The sequence below is a fragment of the Xenopus laevis genome, chromosome 3L (assembly GCF_017654675.1).
Source record: "Xenopus laevis strain J_2021 chromosome 3L, Xenopus_laevis_v10.1, whole genome shotgun sequence".
Classification (NCBI taxonomy): Eukaryota; Metazoa; Chordata; class Amphibia; order Anura; family Pipidae; genus Xenopus; species Xenopus laevis.
In genome coordinates, this window is record NC_054375.1 from 105,666,516 (window position 1) to 105,689,750 (window position 23,235).

Consider the following 23,235-nt stretch of genomic DNA (forward strand, 5'->3'; position numbering starts at 1 on the left):
GTGTGGTACATACTGTGTGCCTCAGAATGGTTCTTGCCCGAAGAGCTCTCTAGATATCTTACTGCCTCCTTGTCTGTCCTAAATATGGCTTTAACTAACAATACCCAAATGTATTCATGTCTATTTTCCCCCACCCCAAAAGTTTGCACTCCTTATGTTATGGTTCTTATACTTGGCCAGCAGCTGTATGAGCTAGGCTGTGAATCATACTTCTTAGTCTGCCCAGAAGACACCAGCTCTCCTTACTAAAGCAGAAACTAAAGAAGGAACTCCTAATGTATTATGACATCAACCTGTGCAGCTCAGTCAGGAATACACACATATTTGCTTTGGTTCTCTCAGGCGCCTGCGACTGACTGCACATAAGCCAGAATCCATAAAAATCCTGCACTTACTTGAAAAAGCTTTGTAGTAATTTGACGAATGTGAGTCATAGCCCTGTTAATATAGAGTAGAATGGTGTAAATGTTAATATTTACTAGTGTATGTATATGCGGTTCATACAGAATAATGGCCTCACCTAATATAAGAGCATTTATCTGTTAATAAATTCTGTAGTCATGAGGCCATAGTCTCAGGGACTTTTGCTTTATTTATTTTGCTTTATTACATTGAGTTTTATGCTAGACATATTTAAACTGGCTTAATTCCTTTCCTTGCTATGTTTTCTTGTCTTAAAGGAGAACAATGTGTTATGGCCCTCCCCCAAGGTTCGCAATGACTTACCTGAAACCCCAGGCTGGTGCTCCTGGTAGCAGAAAACTGCACCGGCCCAGGGCACACGCAAACAAGCAATCTTCTTCATTCCTTCTCTCTTCACGTGGCCACTCAAGCATAGTATAGTTAAAATTCGGACATTAACAAAAAATGCTTGATCATATATTTATGGATGAAAATTATCCAAAGTTACATGTGTGTATAAAGTTATTTGTAAATTCATTTGCACTGAAATTAGCTTGTTTTTAATATTCTCTCTTATTAGATTTCAGACTAGAGAAACTATGTATCATAAATCAGCTCTTTTCTATCCCTGCATAACATGCAGGGCATTGTCAGAATTGGAGCCTTAGCTGGAGGAGAGCTCCTGGTATCCAAAAAGCTCTACATTACAAGAAGGCCATCTCCAATATTTCTTATTTTGCGGTTTTATTATTTCCAATTTCCCTTTCTTGTACTTGGCGGAAACTAAGCTCTATAAATCCACATTGGTGGCCTAATAATATATTCTATACCTGTACTGTTTTCTTATAATTTGCTTATGTTGCCTAATTACTATTTAATTGAACTTTTTGTTTAAATTGGTGGATTATGATCCAACTTTAGTGGCGGTCTGTATTTTCATTGCCTGCAAGTTAGTATTATAAAAATGGACTTCTTGCCTAAAAATTAGGAGAAAAATCATGATTTTATTAGGCTCATTGAATCAGCCTTGAAATTCAGTTAATAAAAATTGCACTTAATTTTTAATGGTTTGAGTGAACCAATTTAAAATCAATACTTTTGGCTTGGGTCCCTAGATTCATGCAAATAATGCACTTGGTGTTGTAAAGTTGGATTTTAGTAAACATACCACAACCAAAATGACATTAAAGGTGCCCTCAACCCAAAAACTATTATTTTTATTGAAATTAACAATAATGTTTTCAAAAACATTTTCAATGGTTTTAAATGTAATTGCTACTGAAAGCAGTGTCTGTTTACATTGTCTGCACTCCTAGATTAAACTCCTGAAGCAATCCAGCTGAATAAAAGACCTAGAGGAGACCTGACTGCTTTTACATTGTCATATCCAGAGAACATAAAGGGATAAAAAAACATCCTTCAGGTCAGAATCTGACCTACTACAGGATAATGAGACAAAGCTGCTTTTTTTGCAGACACAGATAAATGTTTCAGATGGAAGCTAAGCTTCTATCTAGGCAAGCCTATCTCATACAATCAGGAAACAAAGATATTTTAGAGATTTATTTTTGTATTAATATAGCGCTTATGTTAAATGAATGATGAATCTGTCATAAACATAGACTGTAAAAACTCTTCAGGAAAGAGACTTCCTTCCTACTGTGTCTCTTACTTATTTATTGCATTTATTATAATATGTGTCCTCCCTGTGTTTACTTTTGTATACTGTGAGATATATACACATACATACATACATACATACATACATACATACATACATACATACATACATATTAAGTTGTGGCCCCTGACACCCCATTACAAAAAAAAAACATTTAGATTTAGAGCGTTGGCTCTGCTGCTCTCAGCCTTCATTTTTTCTGCAGGCTGAGAGAAGCGGATCAGCTTCAAGATTCTGCCTTTTTCTGCAGGATTTGGATTTGGCCAGGTACAAGTGCCTGGCCAATCTGAATCCAAAAAAATCCTGTGACTTTTCGTCACACAAACAAGGAATCTTCTTAACCGCACATGCTTACATATGCAAATAAGGGTTTGGTTTGGTATTCGGATAAATCTTTCACAAAAAATCTTTTCAGGACTTGGCCAAATCTTAATATAGTGGATTCAGTACATCCCTAGTAAAACTGCACTGACAAGTACCGCTTCCACCTCCGTTTCGCAACACAAAGCGGATCCGATCAGGCTGAAATTCTGCATTTTTGTCAGATCTCCACTTGGCTGTGCTTCATGTAGCAGAGTGGAGGCAGAAGGTGCGCTACTTTCAGACTGCAAAAAAACACAATGTGTGCCCTCAGCCTTTAGAAGGCTCTACAGTTTACACCAATCATAATAATTCAGGCTCAAGCTGAATCAGAATAAGAGTCGTATCCTCTTTTTACAGTGATAATGATTATGACTCAATAGTGGTCTTGCCTTATTATTGAACAGGTTTGGATTTGGTCCACATTTCCACATTTCTTGTATACTCTGATCCAAATCCATGCTTACACGTTCCCCCTTCATACTTAAATGGACACGCCAAGGGTGTCCACCTCTCCCATATCTTTTTTTAATTGTCAATTGGAGAAACTCACTGCCGCCATAGGTAATGGTGGTCTGGGACAGTTATTTTCTTCTGCTTTAATTATTGTTTAGTAGATCGACTTATGTGTTTACGGTTGTTGTTTTGCTACATGAATTACTTTCTCTTGAGCTTCAGTTCATAGATACATGCCTTGACACTTTCCTGTAGAATTTGCTGGTACAATACACAAGTCGTAGTTCCATCAACAATGGCAGGCTGTCATGTTCCAGAGATAGCAAAGCAGGCTCAAACCATGATACTGCCACCAACATGTATCATTTAACTCAAAAAAATATATTTTGATCTTATCTGTTCACAGAACATTCCTCCCGTAGCCTTCTGACTACACATGGTCTTTAAGCAAACTTTAGTTGGGTATCCATGTTCTTTTTGAATAGTAGTGGCCATGCACACCATTGTTGTCTGTATTCTCCTGATGGTGAATCAATGAACACTAAAATTCACCAGTGCAAGTCAGGCCTTTAGTTCCTTAGTTCCTTTTTGTGATCATCTGGAGCAGGGCTGTCCATCTGGCGCCCCCCCCTTCTGTGGCCCCCCATCTACCTGCTGTATTTGCTTACCATATGTAAGATTTAAAATGTATCACTACAGAGATTAACTGGCCCCTGCATTGTTTAAACCTCAAATTCACACTGTAATCCCATGTATTGCTCACACCTGTGATCCCCCTGCATTGTTCACGCTTGTGACACCTCTATTGTTCACACCCCTAAAACCTGTACTGTTCACCCCTGAGACCCTGACTGAAACTGCCCATTGTTCATCTGTTCACACCTAATTCAAAATGTAGTACATATTACAATGATGGGTTTCCCTGTCTCCTGCTCTGTTCTGCCTTCCCTCCCTGTGTGTGCCATTCTCTGCTTGCCCAGTGCTGCCTGTGCATGCCATTCTCTGCTTGCCCAGTGCTGCTTGTGTGTGCCATTCTCTGCTTGCCCAGTGCTGCTTGTGTGTGCCATTCTCTGCTTGCCCAGTGCTGCTTGTGTGCCAATCTCTGCTTGCCCAGTGCTGCTTGGGTGTGCCATTCTCTGCTTGCCCAGTGCTGCTTGTGTGTGCCATTCTTTGCTTGCCCAGTGCTGCTTGTGTGTGCCATTCTCTGCTTGCCCTACGCTACCTGTGGAATGTAAGTCTTGGGTTTGTTCTTGGGGTTTGTTAGCATTTGGAAATTGTTGTTAAGGCCCCCTAAGGTGTTTATTTATATGGATTTAAAGGAGAAGGAAAGATTAAAACTAAGTAAGCCTTATCAGAAAGGTCCATCTAAATATACCAGTAAACCCCCAAAGTAATGTTGCTCTGTGTCCCCTGTCAAAAGAAACTCTGCATTTCTTTCCTTCTATTGTGTACACATGGGCTTCTGTATCAGACTTCCTGCCTTCATCTTAAACCTCATTGCCCTGGGCAAGAACATGCTCAGTTTGCTCCTCTTCCCTCCCCCCCTCCCTTCTCTGCTGTAATCTGTGCTCAGAGCAGGGAGAGACTCAGGCAGGAAGTGATGTCACATCATGTTAATACTGCAGCTCCTATTTTAAACAAACAGAGAGTTTCTAGAGCTTTTTACTCAGGTATGGTAAAACATTCTACAGAATAAATATAGCATTCTAGCTTGCACTATTGCAGCTAATCTATTGGCAATAAAATGCCTCCGTAGCTTTCCTTCTCCTTTAAGGGTATGTTTTAACATGACTTTCATTTTTCACATATGAGTGATGAGGGATTTCCCTGCAGTGAGCACCAACCATTTGATATTTTGGTGTGCTACCACCGTGAATGTGGATATGATTTTAAAAAAAGTTCTTGTGGTTTACAGTGGGTGTTATTTAAAGGGGGGGGCAACACTGACTTCTATTATCGGCCCTCCACCACATAGGCCAGGAAAATTGTGGCCCTCTGTACCACAGAAGCACAGCACTGATCTGGAGTATTACTCTTGATGTGATCTTTGTCGGTCAACCAATATTGTGGAGGGAAACAGGGATGTTGACTTGCCTGTATTTGTATGCAGTTTGTTTGGCAGTGGACTAGTGGAGTCCAAACTCTTTTGAAATAGTTTTGTACCCTTTTTATTTTTTTAGCCTGGTAACCATCAAAAACTGATCTTTGGATGTCCTCAAATTTCTTATGTTTGAACACTTCCATAAAACTATGTAAAGATTAGACTTGGATAGTGAAGACCCAGACTTCTCTTCCTTAAATAAAGCAGGACCCCCCAAACACACACCTTATTATAATCCCATTCCTTGACTTGACCTGACTCTACTATTCCTTAAAATCAACTTTTGCAACATACAAATATGTAACCATTTCCTCATATACCTCAATAAATATTTTTTTTTACATTATGTAGTTTTCATACTTGTGTGAAAAACCAATCACATTTCGTGTAGTGCATCAATCTGAATTAAATAAAGCACCAACATGGATATATTTTTTGTTTAAATGTAGATGTAGACCATTTAAACTAAATATTTGTTGTTGATTATCTCAGAGGCACACTGAACACTTTAATTAATTCCTTAAGGGCCTGAAAAAGAAATATTAATGCTTGTTCATTTCTTTTTTCCCTAACAGTAAATCCATACAATCAAAAGTGGACTGCATATTGGTGAGTAGTGAATACTCTGTTAAAGTTTACTGATGTTGACTCAATGGGAGATTAAATGTCAAATGTTTAAATTCAGCTATATTTGACTAAGAATTTTAGTTTCTTAAAAACCACTAAAATTAGGAAATAAAATTACAGACAAAAAACATGTTAACCTTTGGATGAAGAAGGAGAGTGTGGTTTTTGTGGCCAATTCCCTTTCTCCCCTTTGCCCTTTGGTGGCACTCACCAACCAGGACTGTGTATAGAAGTCAGGGCCAGAACAGCTACAACTTCGAATGTTCCTTTTTGGCATCAGTGACGCACAGCTGTGCTTTTCTTCCTTATTTTTACCTGATTTAACTACTGGGAACAGTGCCATTTAGGGAGTGTGGCTGATGTGATTTGGAAGGGAAGGTGGGATGTCTTAACAAGGGTTCTATGATGTATAAAGTGCTTTCCCCTTCTATTGTGTTTAGGTTTGACTTTTGTATGTTCAGAATATTAACTACTGTATATGCTCCTTCTGGGCTAATGTATTCTGCTGTTACCTGAAAATGTTTGACAGTGATTTACTGTTTTCTTTTTTCCTAAAATAAAAGTACCCTGAAAGCATTTATACCCATTGTCTGCACTTTTGAAAATGCTGCACTCAAAGGATATTTATTTAAAAGTATCTGTTTTATTTAGAGAGTCGAAAGGTTCTACAAAGCTCATTCAATACAATAGCATTTGGTAGGGCTTTGTTTATAGAACAGATGAAAGATGGCTGAACACAGCAAGCTAGCAACAAATAGGCTGCAATGCCTGGCATCACCACAGGTAAAACACACAGATTAAAGGTTATGTATTGTAATGTCACAATATGTCCAAGCCTTTGCTAATAGGAAGATGTTTGATGAAGTGGTATATAATACATATATGAATTGTATGACTTTTTGTCTGAACCACTTCCAGAAGCTCAACTTGCAAGATTAACAGAGCATCCTGGGCTGCCAGTAGCCACTGTTTGTTACTGTGCTTTCTTGTCTTCTGCTTTGATGAGAGACATTCCTCTCTAATCTAAAACAAGCCTGATCTAAAACTGTACCTATCTCGTATTTGAAACTAAGCAGGTGCTTCATATGAGTGATGGACTAACTGCTAGACTGAAAAAATAGCCTGATGGCACTTTGATATAGAATACTAGTGTGCACAATCCAAGCCCAGAGCAGCATATACATATAATGTAAGTTTATGGTCCTGACAGTTTTACTACTTGCTTCTTACAAGACATGTTTTTATGCATGCAGAAACCCATTATTCAGAAAGTTCTGGATTACAGAAAGGCCATCTTCCATAGAGTTCATTTTAAACAAATAATTCTAATGTTTAGAAATGATTTCCTTTTTCTTCTTTTGTAATCGTAAAACATTACTTGTAGTAACTAAGCTGCATGAATCTATATTGGTGCCAAACAATCCTATTAGGTTTATTTAATGATTAAATGATTTTTAGCAGATCCAGATATCCAGGTGATCCAAATTACAGAAAGATTTCTTATCCGGAAAAGCCCAGTTCCCAAACCTTCAGCATAATAGATCCTATACCTGTATTATTATTTTGTAAATTCAGGTTTAAAGTAGACTTATTAGCCGAGACTATACTCCAATGTGCTTCAAAGACCCTTTGCTTCTCTACATAGGGTGAGTTTTTCCGGTGAACAATACAAATATTTTTTTCACGTAAAGACATGCAATTCCAGACTTAACTGGAGGGCATTTGCATCGTCCGTGTACTTAATTTAGTGTTTCCACAGACAAGAGAACTAAAGCCAAAAAATAATTCTTGTAAAAGTGCTGCACCTTATGTTTTCTGCACCAACAAAAAATCCACTTCAGCAGTGGAGATCTGTGCACACAGAATGATTAGGATACTTATCTATAACTTTGAATTGAGCCTACACCTTTATGGTTTATTTGCAGGCCTGCTGCTTTGCCACAGTGCTCTGTTCATTCTCTGCAACACCTCCACTCCCATTTGCACATGAATAACCATCATTCATGGCAGTTCAGGTAGACCTGTGCGTATAAAAGCATGTCTTTATGAAGTTCATGTGTTACTGGTTGTCCTAGAGAAGCATACTCAACTGTGGTAAATTCAGTTTTTTTAATTTGTATGTGATTCTGTACAAGTATATGCAAACCAAAGTATTACATTGCAGCATTTTACTAGTTTTTTTAACTATAAAATTGTTTCTTTATATATGTTTATTTTCAATTTAGAAATTATACATTCCTTGTTTGTATGTTAGCATTTCAAAATGAGTGGGTGCTGCTGCTATAGCACCCATTGTAGCAATAACAAAAAACAAGGTAAAATGGTACATAATCTTACTTTATCTAGTTGTTCTGTAATATTCCTACACGCTCCTAAAAAGTCTCCACTGTAGGAATTGTTCAGTGTAAAAATAAAAACTGGGTAAATAGGCTGTGCAAAATAAAAAATATTTCTAATATGGTTAGTTAGGCAAAAATGTAATGTATAAAGACTGGGCCAGTTAAACATCAGCTGGGTGGCAACCCTTCTTAACACTGAATATTGTCCCATTAAAAGGGGAAAAATAAATAATTTTTTAATCGAATTAGACCAAACTTGAATCGAGTTTTTTTTCTTCTCCAAATGTCAGAAAGGCTTCTGACATCTTTAAATTGGTCACTGGATCTCTCCCGTTGACTTATATTTGAATTCGGCAGGTTTTAGGTGGTAGTCAAAGTCGAATTCTTAAGGGGCCAGTGTTTGATAAATCTCGAAAATCAAGTTTTAATAAAATTCAAATCGAGTTTGGATAATTCACTAGTTGAATTTGACAATTGAGACCATAAAAAAATTGAAAATTCAAATTTCAATTGTACCCTTAAATCTGCACTGTGTTTTGTTGTGTTAAATAGGTGGATAACTTCCTTATACATTTCAGCAACCTAAATTTTTTAAATACTGTATAAACATCTCTTTCCTCTTATTGACATATATAAACAATGAGAGTTCCTAATGAGTTATTTTTGTCCGCTCTGGCAGTCAAACATGATAATTTCATGTTCTGCCCTTTTCTTTGGCTTCTCGGCAGTATTTAATTTTTCTCAATTAATGTTTATGTGCTGGCCAAGTAGTACTGAATTTATCAATTCAAAAAGAATTTAGACTCTTAGGGCTAAACTACATGGGAGATTTGAATCGGTTTTTATCTGATTTTGCCATGCAACAGCACAAGATTTTGTTGGATCCTACAGAATCTGATCCCATAGCTGTAATGTAAAGTTGGGTAAGATATAGTCAGATGGTGTTGTTCATGCATATACATCTGACATTTAATGTATCTCAATGAGAAAAAAAAACTGTCAAACGCCATCAGGTTTTATCTCTTCAAGTGAAGACGCAGTATTAACAACCGACAGGTGTCGGGTCGGGATTCTATCTGAATCCCTAAACTTACTGGTATATGTTTTCATTCTCTTTTAATTAGTTCTGTGAGCATCTGCCCAAATGATTGCAATGAGAAGTTAGAGCAAATAGATGCTTGACAGTCAAAAACTGTAAAACCCAGGTCTGGCAGGCCAAGAAAAATACAGGAGCTGCATATGCGGAAGATTGTGAGTGGTTACAGACAACCCAAAGATCACCTCCAAAAACCTGCATAAACATCTTGCTGCAGATGGTGTATCTGTACATCGTTCTACAATTCAGCGCAATTTGCACAAAGAACATCTGTATGGCAGGGTGATGAGAGAGAAGCCCTTTCTGTACTTACGCCACAAACAGAGTTGCTTGTTGTATGCAAAAGCTCATTTAGGCAAGCCACAGTCATTTTGGAACAAAGTGCTTTGGACTGATGAGAGAAACATTTAGTTAGTTGGTCATAACAAAATTCGCTTTACATGGTGGAAGAACACTGCATTCCAAGAAAAAACACCTACTGTCAAATTTGGTGGAGGTTCCATCATGCTGTGGGGCTGTGTGGCTAGTTCAGGGACTTGGGGCCCTTGTTAAAGGCAAGGGTCGGATGAATTCAACCCAATATCCACAAATTCTTCAGGATAATGTTCAAGCATCAGGCACAAAGTTACGCAGGGGTTGGATATTCCAACAAGACAATGACCCTAAACACACTTTGAAACCTACAAAGGCATTTATGCAGAGGGAGAAGTACAATATTCTGGAATGGCCGTCACAGTCCCCTGACTTAAATAGCACCGAAAATCTATGGGATGATTTGAAGCAGACTGTCCATGCTCAGCAGCCATCAAATTTAACTGAACTGGAGAGATTTTGAATGGACGAATGGTCAAAAATTCCACCATCCAGAATCCAGACACTCATCAAAGGCTATAGGAGGCGTCTGGAGCCTGTTACATTTGCAAAAGGAGGCTCAGATGTAAAATCTCTGTTGGGGTGCCCAAATTTATGCACCTGTCTAATTTTGTTATGATGCATATTGCACATTTTCTGTTAATCCAATAAACTTTGTCAGTGCTGAAATACTACTGTTTCCATAAGGCATGTTATATATTAAAAGGAAGTTGAAAGCTCAGCAAATGATAAACAAAACTCCAAAGAATTAAGAGTGGTTGCCAAACTTTGTCATATTACTGTATATTAAAACGACTGTCCAATTCCTGTTTAAGTGTGCAGCTAGGTGTTAATGTGATCAAATATTAAATTAGTTAAAAAGTTGGGGAGGGATGACACTTAGCCCATTCTTTGTTTGTTTGTTTGTTTGTTTGTTTGTTTGGTAATGAAAGTGCTTTAACACTGTTATTTAATCTTTGTTGGCTTTGTATTTTAAGCATAGAGTTTATCATGGTGTATGTGTCTGTCTTGAAACATTTCTAATTTCCCTGTTTTTTTGCTTTCCTTTATCTATCCTAATCTCAGTCTAGACGGAGATTAAGTTGTTTTTCATATATTCAGGATTACCTTCCTAGATTATAAACCTACGATTTATAATTCCTCAGTGACTCAAAGATGCAGTGTGATGAGTCTAATTGAGAGTGCCAAAAGCCAAAGTCTTAAAGGAACAGTTACACCAAAAAATTAAAGTGTTTTAAAGTAATAAAAATATAATTTAGTGTTGCCCTGCATTGATCTGTTTGCTTCAGAAACACTACTATAGTACATATAAACATGCTGCTGTGTAGCAATGGCAGAAATTGAAAAAAGGCTATATGGCACAGGATAAATAATGGATAACAGATAACATTGTTTTACAGATTTTATCTGCTGTGTAACTTGAGCCTTTTCTTCTTTGAATAGCTGCCCCTATTGCTACACAGCAGCTTTTTTTATATAAAAAATAGTAGTGTTTCTGAAGCAAACACAGCAGTTTTACTCAGGGTCAGACTGGGGCCCACCAGGACTGCTGTCCAGGGCCCCCTCTGGCCTTCGCGCCCCTACTGTGATGCGAAGGCGGTGGACGTGCCCAGCCCATTGGATGTTGCTCCCAGTGGCCTCAAATCAGGTGCTTATTCTTGAATTTCAGGCTTGAAGGCGAGCTTAGTTGCATACAAACCATGTGTGTGTTGTGAAAAAGAGGCTCCTGTAGGCTGCTAGACAACATAAAGGCTACCAATAGCCAACTACAGCCCATATATGTCACCCCAAGGAACTTTTTGCTGACTGAGGTGTTGTGGTGGTTTGAATGGAACAATCTAAAATTTGAAAAGTGTATACCTAATGAATAAAATAAATATTGCCATAGCGGCCTTGTAAAATGGTGGATACAGCTTTTCTCAAAATATCCAGAAAGCCTTCAATTCTGTTTTGCATGCAACATTTAAAGAGACCCAATATGTTGTTTTGTGTAAATGTAACATTGTTTACAGAATTAAACATGCATATCGGAAAAGCAGAGTTGCAGGTTATATAAAATGTGGATTTGAGAAGCAAATAGTCTGTGTAGGCAGGAATGCTTTGTCTGCCTTTCATGCAAAAATTAAATAACCTATTCATTAGATTTGGACAACTTGATATTAGCTTTTGCCAAATGCCTAAACAAACAGGCGTTTTGTACATTTGTGCCAAGTATCTTGTGCTGGTTAGGCCTTGTGTTCTTAAAAGGAAAATCTCACACTTGGTTAGGAACACAGTAAATGATGCAAATTATAGATCACAAACAAGATGCACACACAAGCCTTGCATAATAATATTTGAATCTGTAGATACCATTCTTTTTAGTAATCAACTAAAGCCAAGGAAGTTGGTATCCAAATAAAGTACAATCTGTGTACAGACTGTGTGTGTGTGTGTGTGTAGGTAGATATATAGTTCACTGCTAAAAGATCCGCACCCACAGGTCTTATAACTAAAAATATACTTTTTATTGCAACAATTTAACGTTTCTGCCTACCCCAAGGCCTTTTTTAAAAATAAATAAAAATATAGATATATATATATGTATATGTGTGTTTTTAAATATATGTATGTGTATATATATATATATATATATATATATATATATATATATATATATATATATATATATATATATATATATATATATATATATATATATATGTATATGTATATATGTATTTCTTTGTATTATCCTTGTAGTGACTTATTTTTTTATTTTTTTTTATTTGCTTTTACAATATTACCCAGCAGTAAAATTAGTAGGTTGTGGCAATTAAAACATGGCTAGGGAAATATATTATGTTAGAACATCTTAAACAATGTTGGTGCTTGAGGGTAAGGGCTCTGGCAGATCAGATTAGTCACCCACAATAAATCTCCTCTTCTGCAGGAGAAAAATCTCCTGCAAATGATTTTCCACTGGCGATAAAGGAAATCGCTGATGGTAAAACAATTTCTAAAGTTGCCTCACAAGGAAACTTCTGGCCAGTTTGGAAAAACTAAGCACCGCATATGTTTTACCACTGGCAATTTACTTTTAAGCATTTGCAGGAGATGAGTCGCCCACTGAAGAGATTTATCATGTGCGACTAATCTCCTTGTGGGACACTAGCCTAATGTGATGAAAGTTAAAAAAAAAAAAAAAAAAATGAACTTAGAAAAACAATATATGGATTTACATTTTTGCTTCAGTTCATTTAAGACATTTCACTTCTCACATGTGAAGAGTCTTTTATGGCATCTTAGGGCATTGGCATTTTTTAAATCAAATGTAAATTAGCACAGTTATAAATAGTTTGTGTATATGATATGCCTTAAAGAGTCTATTAATGCTACAACACTTTTTGAGATACTATTTTTTTTTCTTTTAATAGCAAGAAGTTGAGAAGTTTACAGACCTTGAGAAGCTCTTCCTCTACCTCAAACTGCCTTCTGGTCCTAGCAATGTCGAGAAAAGGTACATTCTTTTATGTGTGTTTTTCCTTTACCTGGAATAGGATATGAAGAAGCCCTCATGAACATTACATCTCGCGCAATACAGAAAATTGTTTAAAAAAACACTGATCGTTCATATTTAAAAAGATATTACTGCTGCATTCAGGGAGCATAGTGTTTTGTTTTATCGTGTCCCACTACCCTTTGTAAGCTGAATATAGTTGTGGCATTTCATGATCAGTCTGACATGTTCACATAACAAGTCCTTTAACAGCAAGAAATTAAAATTCTCTAAATGCATTTACACAAAATGCTCACTAGGGCTAAATTTTAAAAAAAAAACTAATATATAATGAATTCTTATTGGGTTTTTTTTTTGTACTAATAAAACAGTACCTTGTATTTGATCCTAACTAAGATATCCCAACAAGCCCTTTTGGTTTATTTAATGTTAAAATTATGTTTTGGTAGACTTAAAGTATTAAGTTTCAAATTACAGAAATATCCATTATCCAGAAAGCCCCAGGTTCTGAGCATTCTGGATAACAGGTCTCCTATATCTTTTGTGCCTATATCTTTGCCAAAACATGCTCAACTGAACTGCTAATTTGTTTTTGTTTTTTTTAAATAAATGCAATCTCACTAACATTTTCACTGTCTACTTTAAAGATTACATTTTCCCCAAAATCTTGTGGACTGTGCACATGCCTTAAAATAAAGACAGGGGAGACTCTGAGTTAGATTAAGTTTAAATACCCATACTCTTGCCCTGGTATTTGGGTTTTGGCAAAAGAAGGGAAGCTTTAGGGAAAGAAGCAGAGAGGCAACTTCAGCCAACTTGAAAAGTTGAAGCAATGTATATGATTTACCACCAGCAATTCAATTTATCACAGTTTGGAAAGGGTTTAGAGGAGATTAGTCGCTTGTGATGTATCTCCTCTTGTGTGTGAGACCAATATCCTCGTCTGCCATTGCCCTTAAAGGACCAGTAACACCAATTTTTTTTAATACTTATTCCCCCAAAATAGCTATAATGATAGGTAAAGCTCACTTCCCCTTGGCTTTTTTCAAATCTTCAGCTTGAATTTGACATGCAAAGTGCCCCATAGGAGAAAGGCAAAAAAGGCGACGGCAGCGTGAATTCCTGGTGCTGAACCAGAAGTCAGTTTCTTATCGATAACTTAAAGCACAGAAGCTTTTTTTCAGTTTCTGCAGCTTAAATTTGTTTCTATTCCTTCAGACAGCTGAATGGGGGTAATTATATGAGCATATATTTAAGCTGCAGACACTGCAAAAAAGCTTGGGTGCTTTAGGTTATCGGTAGGAGGCTGACTTCTGCTTCTGGAAGCAGAATTGGCATTTTCACCTTTCTCCTATGGGGCACTTTGAAAGTCAAATTCAAGATGAAGATTTGAAAAAATCCAAGGAGAAGTAAGCCTTACCTATTATAGATGTTTTGGGGGGAATTAAGCATTACAAAAAGTTGGTGTCACTGTTCATTTAACTGACTGAGCCATCATGGTGGCCTTGCACAGCATATCCAAAGAACTGCAATCTCCTAATCTTTTTATTCAGATTGAAGAGCTCTTCAACATATTGTTAACATGCTGTTAAAGTGTTAGTTCACCTTTAAGTTGAAATGTAGTATGTTATATAATAAGTCATATATTGTCCTATTCTTAGCAAATTTTTATTTGGTCTTCATTTTTTATAGTTTTTATTTCATTATTTGCCTTCCTATTTTACCTCTTTCCAGATTTGATATGGGGGACATGCAAGGCATTTTGATCTGTGAGGCTATAATTTTATTGTTTTTAGTATTTATTACTTCTCTTTCAATTCAGGACCTCCCCTATTCATCTTCCAGACTCAAACCACTACCTGGTTGCTTATGTAATTTGGATTCCATCATCTACATAACTAGTGTATTTCCACATAATTGCTGAAATGTCAAACTAGAGAGCTTCAAAACAAGCTAAATAATTAAAGAACTATAAAAAATGAAGACCCAATTCAAATGGTCTTAGAAGATCACTGTCAACATCATACTAAAGAATAATTTAAAGGTTATTTGTAATAACAAACCTTTTTGTGCAAAGGCTAAGGTGATGCATACCTATTTACAACTAGAGATCTGTTTCACTCATTCAGTTTTCATGTAATAGCTTAATAAGTGATATAATGTATACCTTTATGTACTAAAATCAATAAAATAGTCAATCAAATATTCTCTTTTTTTGAGTTAAATATTTTATTTTGCAGTGATCAGAACTCTTTGTCATCAAGTCGGGCTCAGCAAACACATGCATTCTCCTGGATTCGGAATACTTTGGAGGAGCATCCAGAGACTTCACTGCCAAAGCAGGAGGTTTATGATGAATATAAGTAAGTACTGTGCTATTTATTAGGTGTCTAAAAACAGACAATTGACAGCATAATTTTTTTCTTGCAGCCGAAACATATCTTTTAGGCTATGGCCACATGTAGCTCACAATCACACAACTGTTTGTGCCGGCTGCTTGCCATCACTTGCTCCTGTGTTTGCATTAGCAGCCAATACATTGGCCTGTGTGCAGACACACAAAGTGAATTTCGACACAGAAAAGCATGAATATGCATATATAAGCAACAAAATCTGCTCAATGTATCTGCACACAGGCCTACACAGCACCTGTTAAGCAGACACTGGAGCAAACGAGCGTCTGTTTCAAACACAGGCCAAGAAATAGCTACGTATGATCGTAGCCTTAGTCCAGATAATATGTTGTACCACAGTCTTGTAAAAGCTTTATCTTCCTGTTTATGAAATAAAACCATTGTATGCTCCAATGGCTACATAGCCGCTTTTTTATATAATCTTTAGTAGTGTGTGTCAATCAAACACACAAGCTTTTTTTAGTGTTACTGGTCCTTTGTCCTATCCAACTCTCCCTCTACATTAAAGAGTTGTTTCACCTTCAAACAACTAGTTGGTTTCAGATAGATCACCAGAAGTAACGACTTTTTCCAATGACTTTGTATTTTCTGTGTGTGACTGTTTTTCTAATATTGAAGTGTAAAGTGTCATTTTTCACCTACTGAAGCAGCTCTGGGATGGGGGGTCGCAGACCCTGTAAACTGTTCTAAATAGATACATTTAGTTGCTACATTTCTTATCTTTGTCCCTGCTGAGCAGACTCCCTGGGTTTCATTACAGGCAGCTGTTGAAATTGATACAATAGTTAATACTCCAGCGATGCTGCTGAGAAATGTATCAACTAAATGTTGCAGAATTGTAACCGTTTAGAATCTGCACCTGAATTACTGAGCTGCCAGACTGAAACACCAGAGACAGGAACATTCAACTTTAAACTTAGATTTTGAAAAAAACAGTAAAAAATAAGTAATGGAAAATAATTGAAGAAAGTCTTTATTTCTGGGGAACAATCTAAAAACAAATGGATTGAAAAAAGTGTTTGAAAGGTGAACAACCCCTTATATACCTCGAATGAACTCACCACTCGATTGGTTTCTTATTTAAGAAAAAAAACTTGAATAGAAAATAACTCGAATCAGAGTTCGGGGTTAACACTTAAAAAACTTGAATTGATTGAGTTTTTGGCAAAAAAAACCCTCAAATCACTGAAATTGATCGAGTTTTCAGGCAAAACCCTCAGAAAAATTAGTTGTTTTTTTTTTACCAGAAAAATTATTTTTTTACCAAAAAAAAAATAACCTAAAAAAAATAAATTTTCATGGAAAACACAACTCAATCCTTAATAAATCTGCCCCTAACTGTTGTGTGAAGAACTATGTCTAGTTCTGGCAATAGTTGTGCCTAGAGACTAATCACTGCGATTCAAATTGGCTTCAGTGGGAAATGAACTGTGGCTGTTCCTGCTGTGTCACTACTACTTTTGCTGGGAATTGTAGCAGTGATGAAAGCAATTATTGTGCCATTGTAGCAAGTATTGAAAGAAATACATTTAATGTTGCATATCAGCATGGAGTGTGACTGAGCTGAAATTGTATCAGTATTTACTCAATGTCCAAGTATTGAGACAAATAGTATTTACAATTATTTACTATCATTATTTTAATTGGATAAGTATATATGACAGTAGAAGAGCTTTATAGAGTAATTGTGTTGCCACTTTTTTCACAACCAACAAAACAAATTAATCGGAGGTTCATATTAGAATTCATTGTCTGAGATGAAGGATTTAGTTCAGGATGAGTGTAATCCAGAAGATTGTGTACAAGAGTCTGACCTTCGGTCTGAGAATGGGTCTAAGATTATAGAGATGAGTAAAGCATTCTTTTTGGATCAAAACCCTAGGTACATTATCAACAAGGGGACTCAATGAGTATTGTTCCTTTAACTGCTTTTTGAATAAACGTTAAATATTTATATGTGGAAGGATTGATATCTTCTTAATAAGTTACATCACAACCCTGGCTTACTTCTGATTTGTTTTGATCATTAATATTTTTTTTGTATGCTACACATATTAATATAATTAAAGGTTGTGATATGATTTTATGGGCGGGATTGTGTGGGTTTTGAATTTTGTAACTTTGTAACAAGATCTATATTGACAGCGGAATGGATACTCCTTACTTTCAAATAGATGAAGGGTCTGCTCCCTTATCATTCTTTAGAGATTGTTAACTTCAGTTTCATGTGATCACATGATTCTCCATTCTTTTCTATGAAGTTTGTAACAAATATACACCCTTTAACAGCAGTTCATAAACATTGCATTTCTGGTGTGCTAATAACCATTTGCAATTCAGGTGTAACATTTTCAGTGACGTTCTTTGTAGAACATTGCTTTGTACATTGTTTTTGTATGTGGAGATGCTTCTTGACCATATGTTATAACACATATGTGTTCCCTTCTTGTCTTTCAGGAGCTATTGTGACAATCTTGGCTATCATCCACTAAGTGCTGCAGACTTTGGAAAGATTATGAAAAATGTCTTTCCAAACATGAAGGCACGTCGCCTGGGCACAAGAGGAAAATCGAAATATCCTTTACTTCAAGTGTGTCCAAGTTTGTACTAGTTCCCCGAAAACATCTGTTTGTTTTAATCATCTTGCATCTACATGTAGAAAGAAAATATGATCCCCAGCTGCTGCCATTCCAAAAAAATGTGTTCTGTAACAAAATGTGAATAAAATAGGTTAAACACATTTTCATAGGTATTCAGTAGCTCACGTTGGCCAAATATTACACCACCAAAATAAAGTGTAGTTATTTTTGTATCATGTCTTGTCATGATTAAATATTGGATTGTATTTAACATAACGGTCATTATAAATTTTGGTACACAAGTTTTGTCAGCATGCCTGCAATGTGCTGAGTATAGGACATTAAATACAGACTTGAGGAGACTTGGAGTCAGTGCTGCACTTGTGTTGTATGTAATTCACAACAAACCTATCCCTGAAATCGGACTTGCAGCTCCATAGCAAACAAAAACAGATGAAGAAAAATAAGCAAGCAAGCAAGTCATTTGGTGGACACTTATCTCTATATATTGATATGTAGGGTAGGATTTGGACAGAGACAACTTTTTTTCTGATTTTGGTTCTGTACATTATCACTATGAATTTTAAATGAAACAACTCAGATGCAGTTGAACTGCAGACTTTCAGCTTTAATTCAGTGGGTTGAACAAAAAGATTGCATAAAAATGTGAGGAACTAAAGCCTTTTTTAACACAATCACTACATTTCAGGGGCTCAAAAGTAATTGGACAAATTAAAAATCAAAACATTTTTGAACAGCCAAGTCTGCTGCCTCGAAACTATTCACTCTTACCTCCTCTTATGGTCTAATACAATGGGCCATAGCCACCAGGACAGTAACACACTGTGGAACTGATCTGTCAACAATCCATGAATGTTAGCGAATGGTAAAGATAGATACTTTTTTTTACACAATTAATGTGTGTGTAATGAGAAATAATTGTCAATCCTTTCTACCTGCATGATTTACACATTCGGGAGCAAGGAATTTAGACAGTTAATAGTGTGTTTCTACCTCTATTAGCACTCTTTAAAACAGAATGCTTTTACATTCTGACACATTGAAACAGGTATCCGCTTTCATAAATCAACTCACTAAATAAGTCAGTTCATTAAAAACGGTACCATTAGTGAGTAAAATTTTGCCAAATGAGGAATAATCCTTCAGGATAGTCTGAAATTTGATAAATTATGCCCTTGTTTTAATTCCCCTTTTCTATTTCCAACTTCTTAAACTTAAAGGCTAATTGTTCTACTATCTTCCCTCTTCACTCCTTATTAGATCAACCACTATCGGCTGCTTTCCATCCTCACCACTCTACAAAAAGGACCTTCAGAAAATTAGCTAATGTTTTTTTTTTACCATTAAATCAAAAGCACCTCTATTTGATCTATATCAACCTTTATTAATCTACTTGATCAACCTTTTCAAAGCAGAACTGACACCAGTGTAACAGAGATAAGAGTCCTATAAGAGATGAACAAAGATGAGTGTCCAATTAGTCGACTATATGTCACTGCCTGCAATAGTCCCATTACTAAACTCTGAGTGGGACTTTTGACATTATTGTGTGCAATACCCCATATTAGACTTGCTATATTGATTACTGATGTCATTTTATACTTTGAGATTGCCTATTATCTTACCTATTACTAAAGGAATCATGCTGATGACAGAAAAAGGGTAAAGTGGTTGCTGCACTTGGCAATGTGGCAGTCACCTGTCATTAGAACGCAAAACCAATTTTGTTACATCACAGGCTTTTTATCAAGGCCATTCATTCATGTGTCAAGGATTCCTTAACTGATTTACGTATTGCTATAGTGGACTTCGTAAGAAAGCTTTTGTACATATGCCGTCACTTCCCAACCTTGACTTTAACACGTCTGGAGATGGGGTAAGTTTTGGGTTTTGAGTCAGGCCTTCCTTCTTAATTAGATGCAATATATGTCCATCACTGATGATGTATTTGTAAAGGTTTGTGACAAGTTTAGATATTCATTTCCAGTTTATTTTCCCTAGTTGAGATCAGATCAGTATCAGTTTGAGATTATTTTGATTGATAAATCGAAAAACCTGGATAAATCTTGAATTCGAATGTATTCTTTTTGTCCTTGAGAACCATAGCTAAAACTAGAATTTTTTTTTACATTTGTTCCATAATATTTACATCCAAAGGTTGAAGCTGTATTTTCAACCTTTGTACTTACACTTGGTTGCTCAAAATGGAAAATTGTATTAGCAGATGTGTTTGGTTGAGTCCAAAATATTTATATTAGAACAAAAACTCTTTTAGCAATAATATAGTTTGTAATCTGTAATATGTATATTTTTAGATGTATCATATTGTTTTCTTTCCCTTTGCAATTATCTAGTCACACACATCCATATTATTATTCAATTCAATGATTTACCTGTGTTTTTCAGCTGGACGGAATAGAAGTTTCCACACTGTTGCAAAGTGCTGATGAAGAAGTTGTGTCTGCTGCTTGTCGCCTTGTGTGTGAGTGGGCTCAGAAGGTTTTAAGTCAGCCATTTGATTCTGTCTTGGATTTAGCACGTTTTCTCGTTAAAAGCCATTATATTGGCACTAAGTCGATGGCAGCACTCACTGTAATGGCGGGTGATTCAGCAGGTAAACTGAAAATGTAGGCTTTTCTTGATTCATCTTCATCCTAAAACAGAAGTTGTTCACAGTTGAAACAAAAGTGAAATTTAAAGACAAGTTGCCATTTTCTTGCCTTTAGGTTACAGAATTAACTAATTCTAATTAGTTAATGATGTTTTATAGATTTAACACATCAAATATACCTTAAAAACAATGCTTTTTTTCCTGGGCCTCTGAAATTTTCCCCCAGTAGCTCCACATTGTAGTTTTTGTTGATTCAGAGCACATGCTGACTCACATTACAGTTCAGACACCAGAATTTAATAATCAGACCTGTAGAATAAGCTTCTATAACAGATGAACCTCATTTACTACTTGATGATATCTGATGACCCTAAGCTTAGATTTTCATCAGCTGCCTATAGCACAGTAAGTATATGAGTGCCACTGTTACAAGGATGCCTAACTAGGTGCAAGGTGCAAAGCTCTTGTGGACAACTTTGAAACCCTGGATCATTACTGTTACAGGGCTGCTCAATCTCTAGGCTGGTACAGTATAAGTATATAAAAGTAAGTACAGTAAGGGGCAGATTTATCAAGGGTTGAATTTCGAAGTGTTAAAAACTTCGAAATTCGACCATCGAATTGCATTACTTCGACATTCGAAGTCAAAGTATTTTTTAATCAAATTTGGCCATATTCAAACAATTTAATCGATCGAACGATTTTACTTTGACTTCTGAAAACGTAGCCAAATGTTGGCTATGTGTTCTAGGAGGTCCCCATAGGCTAACATAGCAATTCAGCAGGCTTAAGGTGGCGAAGTGTCGAAGTCAAACTTTTTTAAAGAGACAGTACTTCGATTTTCGAAGTCAAACTTTTTTACTTCGAGTTGAAGTCGAATTCAAGCCTATTCAATGGTCGAAGTTCGAAAAAAATAGTTTGAAAGTCAAAGTTTTTAACTTCGAAAATTCACTTCGACCCTTAGTAAATCTGCCCCGTAGTATATAAAATCTAAAAATAGTTTTTTAGCAATATATATTATTAGGCTTTATTTGTCATTTAAAGGCTCAGCACTGCAGAGCCACACTACAGCTTATGCTGCATTCTTTTTTCTTGGCACATACACCTTACAGTCCCCTAAATACTTGTGTTCCAGTTTAATTTTCACCTATGCTTACACGGTGAATTTTTGGGCAATTGTATTGTGGGGCAAATCTTTCTGATCAGAGGCAATGATTGAATCATATGAGGATATCTGAACAGCTCTGAGCAGATAGAAATGATAATATAATATTTATTCAATTTAATATACTGTATACGTATACCGGCGTGCAGAATAATTTCTGAAACAGACAAAATGCTACTGAAATTACCATAATCACACAAAATATACATAATATAAATATACATTTTTGTTTTTAAATAAACAGGGGAATTCATTTTGGATTCTGTCCCATAGTTGGGCCAAAAAGAGGATTATTCAATTGACAGGCCAATTGTAAATGATTGCAGGATAGTCTGCCTAAATTGCCCCTCAGGTGACATGTCTATGTGGTTAAGCTGGGTTTAAAATTTGTCTGCCTTGCCAAATGTGTGCATGCATGGCTGATCTGAAGAATAAAAAAGTTAGGTTTCAAATGTACTTTTGAAAAATATTCACTCAACAGGCCCTCCTACAAGTACATTATATGTTTATCTTTTTCTCATTCATATTTGAAATCTTTATTTTGAGCAAGTTCTTCTTGTATTGTAGTAGGTATTACTTTCCCTTCTTCCCATTTTAAAAATGTGGTAAAATGAATGTTCATTTAAATATGTAGTGCTTTTTGTTTTTTACAGGATTAAAGGGAATTACACAGACTTCAGCTTTTGTTCCTATGTCTGAAAGCAATTCTTTCCACCCACAAGTAAGGAACTTGACTTCCCAAGTAGATGCCAAGCAGCAGCTGCAGAGGAAAATACAAAAGAAGCAGCAAGAACAGAAGCTTCAGTCACCATTACCAGGAGAACTTCAAGTGAAAAAACAAGATGGAACTGCATCCAATGGAATAACCAATATTTGTAATGGAAGCCCTGCCATCCTCTCTCCTCAGCCTATTGGCATTGTAGTGGCAGCTGTTCAAAGCCCAATTCCGGTAATTCTATTGAATTCCAAAATGTTGAATTTGTGTACTGGGACAACTAATCATGTCATTAATGTTTCGGAGTAGTAAAAGAGATGTAAGTTGATATCACTCCATCTTGCAGTGCAGCAGTAAAGAGTGACTAAAGTTTATCAGAGCACAAGTAACACTGACTGGGGCACCTGGGAAACTGACAATATGTCTAACCCCATGTCAGATTTCAAAATTAAATATAAATTATTTTTTTTTTATACCTGCTTTTATGTATATATTTAAATATGGTAATCCTTACCCCCATGATACAAGCAGTAGTTCTTAAGTTGCTAAGCAGTCTCTGGTATAACATCCATCATATGACAGATCAAACAGGCTGTACATTCATATGTTTATTATATCACACCAGAGAAATGTGTGTTTGAATTGATGGGTGAAATTAATGAACAATAAACAAAGAACTTGGAGTCATATGCTCTTTTACTGACTGTCCAAAAAATCTGACCATGTGCTTTAAATGATTGCAGGCAAATGGAGATGTGCTTTCATTATATGTTGTTTACAGGTTGCTACAGGTAACC

At 36.1% G+C, this 23,235-nt stretch overlaps 1 protein-coding gene across 3 annotated transcripts in view; it reads left to right on the plus strand.

Annotated features, from left to right (window-relative positions):
* The window catches only part of rfx7.L (regulatory factor X7 L homeolog), a 54,341-nt gene that overhangs the window by 24,579 nt on the left and 6,527 nt on the right, over positions 1–23,235 (plus strand). Inside the window, exons 1-8 of one of the 3 annotated variants that reach the window (XM_018253048.2) lie at positions 5,576–5,609; positions 6,279–6,410; positions 12,851–12,933; positions 15,174–15,296; positions 17,805–17,921; positions 19,739–19,823; positions 20,354–20,561; positions 22,377–22,672. In XM_018253048.2, the coding sequence (XP_018108537.1) occupies positions 6,354–6,410; positions 12,851–12,933; positions 15,174–15,296; positions 17,805–17,921; positions 19,739–19,823; positions 20,354–20,561; positions 22,377–22,672 (969 nt within the window). In that variant the 5' untranslated portion in view covers positions 5,576–5,609; positions 6,279–6,353. Of the gene's footprint in view, positions 1–5,575; positions 5,610–6,278; positions 6,411–12,850; positions 12,934–15,173; positions 15,297–17,804; positions 17,922–19,738; positions 19,824–20,353; positions 20,562–22,376; positions 22,673–23,235 lie in introns of those variants that run through there. The other 2 variants (XM_018253046.2, XM_018253049.1) reach the window with 2 other exon arrangements.